Source organism: Oncorhynchus mykiss, chromosome 23, assembly GCF_013265735.2.
Source record: "Oncorhynchus mykiss isolate Arlee chromosome 23, USDA_OmykA_1.1, whole genome shotgun sequence".
Classification (NCBI taxonomy): domain Eukaryota; kingdom Metazoa; phylum Chordata; class Actinopteri; order Salmoniformes; family Salmonidae; genus Oncorhynchus; species Oncorhynchus mykiss.
The window spans coordinates 46,482,324-46,494,787 of record NC_048587.1 but is presented as its reverse complement, the minus strand read 5'-3'; the positions used below and the strand labels follow the sequence as shown (position 1 = coordinate 46,494,787).

General features: G+C 41.0%; 1 protein-coding gene across 2 annotated transcripts; it reads right to left on the bottom strand.

The window, feature by feature from the left end:
• Window positions 1-2,408: 2,408 nt before the first annotated feature.
• Window positions 2,409-8,199, bottom strand: LOC110502845 (zinc finger protein 616). 2 transcript variants are annotated; one of them, XM_036960561.1, is made up of 5 exons: window positions 7,664-8,197; window positions 7,420-7,523; window positions 5,056-6,294; window positions 4,398-4,500; window positions 2,409-4,086 (listed from the first exon to the last, which is right to left on the bottom strand). In XM_036960561.1, exons 3-5 carry the CDS (start codon window positions 5,248-5,250, stop codon window positions 3,143-3,145), a joined length of 1,242 nt encoding a protein of 413 aa, XP_036816456.1. In that variant the 5' UTR covers window positions 5,251-6,294; window positions 7,420-7,523; window positions 7,664-8,197; the 3' UTR covers window positions 2,409-3,142. The 2 variants fall into 2 exon arrangements, with proteins under 2 accessions (XP_036816456.1, XP_021436854.1); XM_021581179.2 differs by lacking the exon at window positions 5,056-6,294 and having other exon boundaries at window positions 7,664-8,199.
• Window positions 8,200-12,464: the final 4,265 nt, after the last annotated feature.

The following is a 12,464-nucleotide window of genomic DNA, read 5'->3' as shown; positions in this document are numbered from 1 at the left end:
AGGTACACCTCCAATTGACTCAAATTATGTCAATTAGCCTATCAGCCATGACATAATTTTCTGGAATTTTCCAAGCTGTTTAAAGGCACAGTCAATTTAGTGTATGTAAACTTCTGACCCACTGGAATTATAAGTGAAATAATCTGTCTGTAAACAATTGTTGGAGAAATTATTTGTGTCATTCACAAAGTAGATGTCCTAACCGACTTGCCAAAACTATAGTTTGTTAACAAGAAATTTGTGGAGTGGTTAAAAAACAAGTTTTAATGACATACACCTAAGTGTATGTAAACGTCTAACTTCAACTGTAGCTGCATCTATCCAAATTAAAAACTTAAGTCCACTGTAAACGCTATGTGTATTATAAGAAATCAAGATGTTTTTGTAATTTGCATAAGGCTGGAACTGTTACAAAATGATAGCCAACCATGGAAAAATCTAAAACTAAAGGGAATTACTATTTCATATACGATAAATAATACTATGAATTAGAGCACATTGAGAAATGGTTGGAGCTCAAGTCAATTCATGTAAGGAACATAGTCTACTGGTAAGAAAATAAAACATAATAAAAAAATATATTGTATAATTACTGTTAATTTACTGGTGTGATTGTTCAAGGATGCCATTTTGAAAAGTAATGTTTAAGCAAAGTCTTACAGTATTTTTGTTGTATTGCACAAACAAATTGCACTACACAGGGAAAAATTGATGGTGTGTTCATAAAACCATGGTCCAGTCTACTCACTTTTATTTTTTTATTTTTTAATTTTATTTCACCTTTATTTAACCAGGTAGGCTAGTTGAGAACAAGTTCTCATTTGCAACTGCGACCTGGCCAAGATAAGGCATAGCAGTGTGAACAGACAACACAGAGTTACACATGGAGTAAACAATTAACAAGTCAATAACACAGTAGAAAAAAGGGGTCTATATACATTGTGTGCAAAAGGCATGAGAAGGTAGGCGAATAATTACAATTATGCAGATTAACACTGGAGTGATAAATGATGAGATGGTTATGTACAGGTAGAGATATTGGTGTGCAAAAGAGCAGAAAAATAAATAAATAAAAACAGTATGGGGATGAGGTAGGTGAAAATGGGTGGGCTATTTACCAATAGACTATGTACAGCTGCAGCGATCGGTTAGCTGCTCAGATGGCAGATGTTTGCAATTCGTCGCAGTGGTGGGTGGTATAAGGTGCTTTAGTGACAAAACGGATGGCACTGTGATAAACTGCATCCAGTTTGCTGAGTAGAGTGTTGGAAGCAATTTTGTAGATGACATCGCCGAAGTCGAGGATCGGTAGGATAGTCAGTTTTACTAGGGTAAGTTTGGCGGCGTGAGTAAAGGAGGCTTTGTTGCGGAATAGAAAGCCGACTCTTGATTTGATTTTCGATTGGAGATGTTTGATATGGGTCTGGAAGGAGAGTTTAGAGTCTAGCCAGACACCTAGGTACTTATAGATGTCCACATATTCAAGGTCGGAACCATCCAGGGTGGTGATGCTGGTCAGGCGTGCGGGTGCAGGCAGCGAACGGTTGAAAAGCATGCATTTGGTTTTACTAGCGTTTAAGAGCAGTTGGAGGCCACGGAAGGAGTGCTGTATGGCATTGAAGCTCGTTTGGAGGTTAGATAGCACAGTGTCCAAGGACGGGCCGGAAGTATATAGAATGGTGTCGTCTGCGTAGAGGTGGATCAGGGAATCGCCCGCAGCATGAGAAACATCATTGATATATACAGAGAAAAGAGTCGGCCCGAGAATTGAACCCTGTGGCACCCCCATAGAGACTTGAATTCCTAGTATACAAAACAGTTTGAACAAAAAGCTAGGTCAATGGAAGTGTTGCTTGACTTTTACTGTGGTCAAACAGCTAAAGTGGGGTGCCTGAACAGTACAAATACAGCCCTGTACAGAAAAAAATGAGTGTGTGTGCATATTTGGTTAGTAGAGAACCTACTGACTATTTTCCACATCACATAAGCTGAGACAGGTAATAAAGTTTATTCTCTACAGTCTAATATGTATTCCATATTCAGTAAATTGAAATGGCGGCTATGGAGGGGGAAGAGTTAAAACCCTGGTTTTATGAAGACACAATCAATAGTTTTTCCTGTGCAGTGCAATATTTGTATATAGAAAAGTGTTATTTATTTGACCTTGGAACATGTTAAAACCCAACTAATGCAAATCTCACTTAAATTTGAACAAAAATGAATCATTATTATTGTTTAAGCAATCATTTTTCATATGCCATGACTAAATACAGGTTATTTACATTTTTCTACTATTACGTGGGGGACTTTTTATTTCATGACCCGGAAGTGCTTACTTAGTGTTGCTGACGAGAGGCTGGTTCTGCATCCTACTGGATGAGTCAAAAAAGTCAGCAATATACTGGCCATTTTCTTACAATTGTTTATTTCACAAAAACACATTTTCAGAGGAAATGTTTACAAAAATAATGTGTGCAAGATAATTCATATTTCAAAATGTCATACATGGGCCTTTGCGAGATATCATTTTACTAGACTGGTTGGCTTGGAGGAGTGTTTTTCCTAAAGAGAGGTAGTATGTTTTATATTACTACTACTACTACTAATAATAATAATAGTAGTAACAATCACTGTTTGTATTGTTCATATATTTCTTGCAGCACTTTTGAAATAATAATGGTACACATTATTAGATACACATACAAAATATTTTGTTTTAATTCCATTCCTTTTGTTATAAGACTACTCCTAAACTGTAAATAACAAATAGCCCAATACAGACAAAATGTGTTCAGTCAAAATGTGAAAGTAGAATTATTCACAAATAACTGTGTTCGTGGTATACTCAGTGACAATACAATCTCCAGCACTAGAGCACCAGAATAGTTTCTCTCTAGGTGAATTCTAAGAATGTGCTTCGCAGCAAACCTCTCCCCACACTGTATGTAGTATCCGGTGTGACGAATGAGATTACTGGGCTGAGGGCTGAGGATGAGTGATAAACAACTTCAATGATAAGAGTTACAAAAACACTCATTCAAAAGTGTATGGAATACTTTTTGGATGATCAACTCCTTCAGTTGAGCCCCCAATTCATTTTTTTGTTCAAGCTGGGCTGGCACACGTTTGGGTATGCTTTCACTCACTGAAAAGTGGTTGGTAAAATACTTTCTTCTCCATCGTGGACACTGATGTGTCTCTTGAGGTGATTGGCCGATATGAAAGTCTTTTCACACTGTGGGCATCGGAACTGCTTGCATCCTTTATGTATGCTAAGGTGCACTTTGAGTGAGCCTGACTGGGCGAAGCGCTTGCCGCAGTGGCTGCAGCCGTAGCGTCTCTCCCCCGTGTGTACGCTCTGGTGTCGCTTGAGGTTGCTGGAGTCGGAGAAGCGCTTCCCGCACTGCATGCAGCTGAACGGCTTCTCCCCGGTGTGAACCCTAAGGTGTGTCTTGAGGTTCTTCAGACACGCCAAAGTCTTACCACAGAAACTACAAATGAACCGGTTACCTGCTGTGCCGTCTTGGTTGTAATTCACAGCTTCGTTATTATGACTGTCATGGGAGACCCAACCATCCGTCATTACCAAGGCATTGGATCCAGTCTCCATGCCTTTTCGCACAGTCATGTGAGGCTCATCTGAGGGCAACGGCACCCTCTGTCTATTGTCTCTGTAAGCTACAGGTTGTTTGTGCTCAGTTATGGAGCGACTCACCTTGTTCATCGAAAAGGGAAAACTATTCTCTGAATCAGAATTAAGAGGTACAACATCCACATGAGAGTAAGAGCACTCAGGAAGATCAGCCCCAGGACCCTGGGTGCTAAGGGTCCCAAGTTGTCTGGGGGGCTCAAACATCATACAATCAAAGCCTGCATGGTCAAGTATTCCATCACCATCTTCCAATGCTGGGGTTTGAGATCTTTTGTTCACACTCATATTTTCATTTGATTCTGGCAAGAGGCTGTTGTCTGTTTCACCACTCACCCATATACAAGAGCTGGCGTTCTCCTGTTTGCTGATTGATTGAGCAGCCCCTGTGTCGATGTTGGAATGCCTTTCTCCTCCAACACGGGGATTTAAAGCTCCTACAACATCAACAACACAGTGTGTGAATCACTGAACTGGATGCTCATGAAGGTAATCAAATACTACACATCAGTCAAAGGATATGAGCAATTTCTGAGAAATGTATTAGTATAAATCTAGTCTAGTCTATATGAAAGCCAAAAATATTGCCATGAAATCTATTGTACTTATAATTAAATCAATTTATGAATTGTACGCAGTACAGTCTAACATTACTGCAATCATTTTACATGACAGTATTCATGTATCATGTTTTTTTCCAAAAGGCATAATAAAGACACTTTTTTAAGCCCGTCTCCCATTTAATTACCGGTACTCAGTCTCTCTCGTTGGTCGTGACTGTCCCAGGCTTCTTCCCGCCTCTCCTCTTTGATGGTAGGTGATTTGGAGTCTCTCATATCCAACGCTACAGGCTGTTGGACACAAGGTTGGGTAAAATCAATTGGGATGCAAGATATAATTAAGCAATAAGGCACGAGGGGGTGTGGTATATGACCAATATACCACGGCTAAAGGCTGTTCTTATGTGCGACGCATCGTGGAGTGCCTGGACACAGCCCTTAGCCGTGGTATATTGGCCATATACCACAAACCCCCGAGGTGCCTTATTGCTATTATAAACTGGTTACCAACATAATTAGCGCAGTCAAACTAAAAGTTTTGTTATACCCATGGTATACGGTCTGATATACCATGGCTGTCAACCAATCAGCATTCAGGGCTGGAACCACACAGTTAAAACTGTGAATAATGCTCTGTACAGTCACAGTCATAAAGACAGCTGAAAAAAATATATAACACAAGAACACTAACAGAACAGTAAACAGGTAAAACAGGATCACTTGATTACAAAATTACCACTAGCATGGGTGGGCTATATGTCATATTTACATTCAGACCTAGGTTGTGTTGATAACCACTGAAATATTAGGCTGCCCTTTCTGAAACTAGTGTGGACAAATGCTTACCTTTCCATAGGCGGAAATCCCAGGGGGGAAAAATATGATTTGTCCCCCACAATATATCACTGTAAACATGATGTCATTAGGCAGATCAGGCAACAGAGGGCACATAGACAGCAGAGCTGGGGACATGTGGGCAGGGACAGACTGGCAAAGACAGGGAGTCTCAGGTAGGTTTGTTGAGTCTCTGTTTGGCAACATTATGAAAGGTTCTCAATTTATTTATTTTTTTTACTTGTAAAATAGGGACATAATTGGAAAATGCCCATGGATACCCCCACTCTCAACTTAAACTGGTGACTGAACTAAGATTTGTTTAAGGCAATGGTATTGCTGTTGTGATTATTTGGGTAGTTTTGGGTAGCGGTAGTTAGGAGTATGGCAAACACCTTATTTCATTTCTAGGAGACAGACTGAGGCAGTGAGGGTGGTGAAAGGGAAAGGGCCAAGGATAGAGACTTCAGAGGACAGTGTCACAGCCACAGCAGGACCAGGTGTCAACCTTGTTGCCAGCTGCACCAGTATAGGAGACAGTGTCACAGCCACGGCAGGACCAGATGTCAACCTTGTTGCCAGCAGCACCAGTATAGGAGACAGTGTCACAGCCACGGCAGGACCAGGTGTCAACCTTGTTCCCAGCTGCACCAGTATAGGGGACAGTGGCACAGCCACGGCAGGACCAGGTGTCAAAGAGCGGATGCTGCCTTCATTAGTGCAGCATTTAGGAACTGGAGAAAAGCCTTTGTAAAATTCACAGCCCATCAAAACTGCCAAACCCACCGCCACCACTGTAACTGTAACAGCACACCAGCTAAATCCAATCAATGTCCAGATATCCAGCGCGTGGAAATGACGAAAGCTACCTTGCACTGTATGAGAAAGCAACAACATTGATTAAATCCATTGAGACACACTCAAGACGATTTGCTGGCAAAGCAGTGGATCACTATAGGGCAGAATTGTTTTAAGTGTTGGATGGTGTGGAGGTTCAGTTTGGCCACCATTTTGACCAGGACAGTCTAAACATTCTGCAAAAGTTGGAAAGAGTGCTTCTCACAGGGGAGTTGGATGAGTCTCTAGATCAGTACCCTGAGCTGAACATTGATTCTCTTTCAGTGCAGTTGCCTCTCTTTCGCAACAAATACCCCTGTAGCAGCCGTTGAGAGGCAGCAGAGGTCCTCAGGAGGCTTCCAGTGCAGGTGCGGGGGTTGGTTGACCAAGTTGAGGTGCTGATCAGAATTTTGCCTGTAATGTACATAAAGACAGGCTGGACAGTCTTGAGGGAAAATATCTGCCATCAATTTGTTGGATCCATTGAAACCCTCAAACATATGTTCAGTTGTTTTGTTCAGTAGTGTGTATGGCAGTGGTTCTCAACCTTTTTTGAGTACTGGAACCCCTGCATATTTTGAGGAAAGGCAGGCAAGGTTTTGAGTGGTCCTCCTCAGGGACCTCCACCCCCTCTATATTATATGTAAAGTTAGTGGAATCCTTGTGCTGCTGAATACGTTCATTACACTTTTTTATTTCATGGACCACTTGACATAACACCATAACACCAAACCTACCCTGTTTGAGAACCCCTGGTGTATAGTATGATATTTGTTATTTTGTTTAGTAGTTTTTAGTCCATGACAGTACACTTACTAATTATTTATTTTATTTAAAATGGTATACTTTGTGTGACATACTTGTCAATAGCTGTTGTTTGAAGAGTTGAGACACTGACTGAACAATAACTAAGTATTTCTGAAGGATATTTTGGTTGATTTGTTTGGGTTTTTCATTGAAGTAGTTCTTTTGCTTTTAGAACTGAACGTATTCTGAGTGCTTTGTTATTGTAAAGATGTTGTAATAGACTCAAACCAGTGGCACATATTTAATGACTATATAAATGAATCAGAAAAAGTTCAATAAAAAGGTCAGTTCAGTGCGGAGACCAACTTTGTGATGGTTCTCAATGGAGATTATTTGAGATGAGATCGCATCATGTTCATTGTATTTATGAAACCTGCGCCCATACAGTGTACAGTACCATTACCACCTACTGGCCTTGCTTGGTATTGCTAGTTGTAAATACAAATACCTGCATACATACTGGACTGATAAGGAACACTGCTATAACTATTATTAGTAGTAGTATTATAATGATTTAAACATTTTAACAAGTTGGGACAACCCTTCACTTAACTACTGTACCTATCAATTACCCAGTAGTAGTAATTATGGTTCCTCAATATACATTTAACATATTACAACGTAGGCTATGTGTTACAGCACTACTTTTGGTGTCCCCCTCAGGAATTGCTATTGAGAGAATGTCATGTAATTGTCCCCTCCAAAGTTGATATCAGATTTTCGCCCCTGTACCTTTCTCTGTGTGGTAGCCTGTCCAGTATCACCTGAGGACTTTCCGTCCCTAAACAGGCTGGTGACCAACTGGGAATCAACTCCTCTCCGACAATGTACCTCGCCTAAAATTAGCAGACAATAGAAATTGTTTACATTCACACACAACACACTTTATCAATGGTGTCTTGATAAGTTGCTTTCTAAAATGATGTAACCTATAAATGTAGTTAGTATGCGTTCTATTGGAACCGCCGAATCTTACCGACTGATGTCCTTCTCGATTCCATGCCAAAGTGAGTTCGAGAACGACTGTGCGCGAGGATTGAGCCTCCCATTCCCGCTCTCGGAGTACTCGCACGAGACACTTTCAGCTCCATCATCCGTAGTTTTCTCCTCAACGCTTCATTCTCCTTCTGCCCTTGAGATATCTCTAAATGCAGGACCGCATAGCCATTGTCAACAAGCTCGCAGATTTCAGCAACGGCCGCGTTAGCTAAAACCTCCATGATGGAGGCTAGCTGAGTGTGAAAAGCAACGTCATTTGCCATTATTTGACCGAAAATGGCCTTCGAATAAGTAATTGTTAATGGATGTGTAGTGTAGAAGCAAAAGGCTGTTGAAAAGTACAGATAGATGCAGACACCTCGAAATCAAATTTGGTGTAGTTCACTAAAAAGTAAACAGAGGACCACCAGCGTCGGTCACCTTTTCTTCTTCTTTGATGAGGTTTAATGGCAGCTGGCATCCAATAAATGTTGCATTACCGCCACCTACTAGACTGGAGTACAACTTCCTAATACTTAGCTTGAAAAAATAAAAAAAGAAATACCTTATCTACACCACTCACAAAAAAAATCAAATAATAAAAAAGTAACACCACCAAACTCCACTATTTAAATATATTTAGTCCTACCTCACACCCTGTAACTCTTCTGATGTCAAATCTCGTATACCCAAATACCTCTCTGCAGCTGTCAACACAACCTCAATTTTCTGCGACTTACATTCCATCCTTGCAGTACAGTTGATAACCATTTCAATAAATGCTAAAAATCAAATCTTACTGAAACATATATCAATTGTTGTCCTATCCCTCTGTACTGGTACAGATCTACTACTCCTTAACGTACGTCCTCTCAGGATCCCTCCCCCTTGACCCATCTTCCTCTACTTTCTTCACTGCCTCAGCATATGACAACTTCTGCACTACTCTAACCCTGGAAACCTCAACCTGCTTCTCTCGCACGGGACATTTCTGATCCCCAGCCCCATGGGAACCCCTACAATTACCACCTACCACTACTTTCCCCAATTTCTTTATCTTCTTCTTCTTTTAGCTTTATTGGCAGACTACAATCGATACGGTGTATTGCTGCCACCTACTGTACGGGTAGTGAAATAAATATATACAAATCCATAGCAACCATACGCTTCTCTTTTCAGTGGCAGGGTCTTCTTCTTCTTCGTGGGAGAGGCAATACCAAAGATGTTTTATAACTAACCCAAGATAGACCAGAGCCTGTCATTTCCAATGGGAGCAAATCAATTAAATCATAGTGGGCAGAACAAGAACAAGCAAGGAGGTGGGCAGGTCCAAGCACGAGCTAGTGAGAGCCTATTGGCGCGTTCTAGCATTTAATTGTATATTTCTGTTATGGAACGCCTACGATCAATCAATCAAATGTCTTTATAAAGCCCTTTTTACATCAGCCGATGTCACAAAGTGCTATACAGAAACCCAGCCTAAAACCCCCAAACAGCAAGCAATGTGATGTGCGAGTGTGCAATAACTAAATTCGCCTTTGCACTCCTTAACAACACCATTTTTGTTTTACTTTTGCAAAGGGTAAAGTCTACAAAACGCAGTCCACTCTGTTTGTTACAGATTCTAGTTTTGGAAACAGAAAATGTTATGGAGATCAAATGTTTCATTGATGAGAAAATTAGCAGAATGGCCAAAAATCCTTCTTGGCCATGTTCTCCCCCTGCTGGCCACTGGGCTTTCTCCCACCACCATATTTGGTAGTAAGTGGAAATGCCAACTGGATGCTTCACATTTTATCTGGTGAAACATCTGTATGGAGCGAGGTACCTCCCAAAAAGTTTAACGTACGTATCGTTAGGCTGGAAAGAAAATCCATCCGTAAATTGGTAGGGTCGTAAGAAAAGCCATGCGTGAAACATTAAACGTAAATGTGAAATTATGTCTGTGAACATACAAACATCATGTTAAGATTACGGACTAATATTTTAGGCTTGAGCAAATAGTGTGATGCAATTCTGATGTACAATAATACCTGTCAGAGTTTTGGCAGTTTCATCTCAGCGACATAAAAACGTACACCAAACGGCCTGTGAGGAGTGCTACGAGAACAAGCATTACACAGTAAAAAAAAAACGTAAGTCAAGGAAACCAGAAATAGTTATCCTGCACGTTTTCAAGTTAAAAGTCTCCATTCTCTATTACTCAGTTGAGTTTACTTCACATTTAGGTAGCTAACGTAATGGATTGATTTGCCAGCGTGAGTCTCGATAGCACTAGCTGTATTGTGCCTACAACAGTGAGGTTTCAGTCCGCTAGGTCTATCTCCACAGCATGGGCATCCCCATGCATGCAGCTTATTAAAATATGATTAATCCAATATTGCATCATCCCATTCACTGGGCTCTGTCTGCAATCATAACCAGCTTTGAGGACAATACAGTGCCACTGACACCGCCGCTACCAAAACCTGCGGGCTCTCCTTCACTGCAGCCAAAGTGAGTAAAACATTTAAACGTGTTAACCCTCGCAAGGCTGCAGGCCCAGACGGCATCCCCGGCCGCGTCCTCAGAGCATGCGCAGACCAGCTGGCTGGTGTGTTTACGGACATATTCAATCAATCCTTATCCCAGTCTGTGTTCCCACATGCTTCAAGAGGGCCACCATTGTTCCTGTTCCCAAGAAAGCTAAGGTAACTGAGCTAAATGACTTCCGCCCTGTAGCACTCACTTCCGTCATCATGAAGTGCTTTGAGAGACTAGTCAAGGACTATATCACCTCCACCCTACCTGCCACCCTAGAACCACTCCAATTTGCATATAGGCTATTTCCTCCATCTCAGCCCAGTTGAAGAGCTTGTGATCTTCATGCAGAACCAAAGCATCATGCGCCTTCAGAAAAGCACCCTTCAGCCTCAGAAGATGCTCTTCTATAGGCATGCAGCCATAGAGTCGAGAGATTGGGGTAGATATTTGGTTAGCTGTAACTCTAAGTAATTTGGCGTCAAGATTATCTGTACCAGGTGACTTGTCATCCGAAAGAGACAACCGCATCCTTTCTACCTTCCCTTTCTACTTGATGAAATTCAAACATGCAATGCCTCTCCTTCAAGATACAATCTTTTATAAGGGTATATGACATGGAGCCATCAGTTGGAATCATAGCATTCCTCAACTTGTCCACTCTGCCTGTAAAATATTCATGAAAGTAGATTGTGATGTCATCTGGTTTTGTAATAAATATACCCTCTGATTCAACAAAAGAGGCAGACATGTTCAAATTCCTACCCATAATAGTGTTCAACGTTCTCCACAGTTTTTCCCATCACCTTTTACTTCATACATTTTGTGCTGATAGAATCCCTTCTTCTTTCCTGTATTTAGCTTAGTCACAAGATTTCTTAATTTACAAAAACTTTGCCTATCAAACAGAGGGACAGATTTATCTGCTACTTTTTTGGCATCATAGCGTTGAATCATTAAATTTCTCAGCTCATCATCAATCCTTGACGCACCGTTTGACCTCATAGTGCATTTTCTTAAAGCGGCATGTTAATCAGGTTATACTTTTAAATAATTTAATAAACAAACTTTGTGACATTTCAGGATCATCCTTACTACACACTTCCAACCATTGCACATTCTTAATCTCATCCACAAATTAGTCCTAATTGAACCCTCTGTATTTTAGTTTTCCTAGTGAGTGCAACCAAGTTATGAACACTGCAACCTAGTGCCACTGATACAGCTTTAGAACAATGTTCAACCATGTTAGTAAAAATGTGATCGATACAAGTAGATGATGTGATACCGGACTTATTAGTGAACATTCTGTTTGGTAATGTCTTAACTTGGGTCAGGTTACATACATAGGTTTCTTTCTCATTGGACAGTTGGTATTCAAAAAAATCTATATTCATATCTCCCAAAAAATGTATTTCCGTATTTCATCAGATACCTTATCCAACATTTCGCAAATTACATTACAAGATATTTCACATCAGCACTAGGTGGCCAATAGCAGCAACCAATTAGTATAGGTTTCAAATGTGGTAAATGCACTGTAACGTCTGCTTCCAACTCACACTTTTCATACACATACACAGCTCACTTTCCAGCCCACTTTCCAGCTCACACTCTCAAACACAAAGATCCCCTGAACGTAGCTCACTCTCCAGATCCCAATCACCTGAATTCTGATCACCTGTTCACACACCTGTATGTCATAATCACACACTAATTATTTCAGTTCTTTGCACCCCATCATTGTGAGGCATTGTTTGTTTTTGACACACTTCTATTTGGAGCGCTGGTTTAACTGTAATGTACTTCTCCCGTGTATGATAGTTTTTGCCTGCCTCACTAACGATGCCTTTCACCTATTCCCTGAATGTACTTTAGCCTATCAGATTTCCTGTTATTAACCTATTGCCTGATCTCCCGGATGACGTTACTAGCCTTTTCCCTGCCTGTACTGTTGCCTTTTTTGGACCCACTGTGTATGACTTTCTGCCTGCCCCTGGACTCAACTACCTGCCTCCTCCTGTGGTCCTTTACAATGAACACCTGCTGCGTCCTGTGCTTGAAACCAGCTCTCTGTCTCCCATCGTGTTCATTACATGCACTGTTACCCATAGCGCCTCTAATCCATTCAACATTAAGACTTGACGTTGTTTTGCTGTAATATGACTCTGAATGGAAACTGAACCTCCAACCCCATATCTATTTCTGTCCCTCCTGAACAAATTGTATCCATGTACAGAGATCTCAGCATCCTCAAAAGAAGAGTCCAAGTGAGTCTC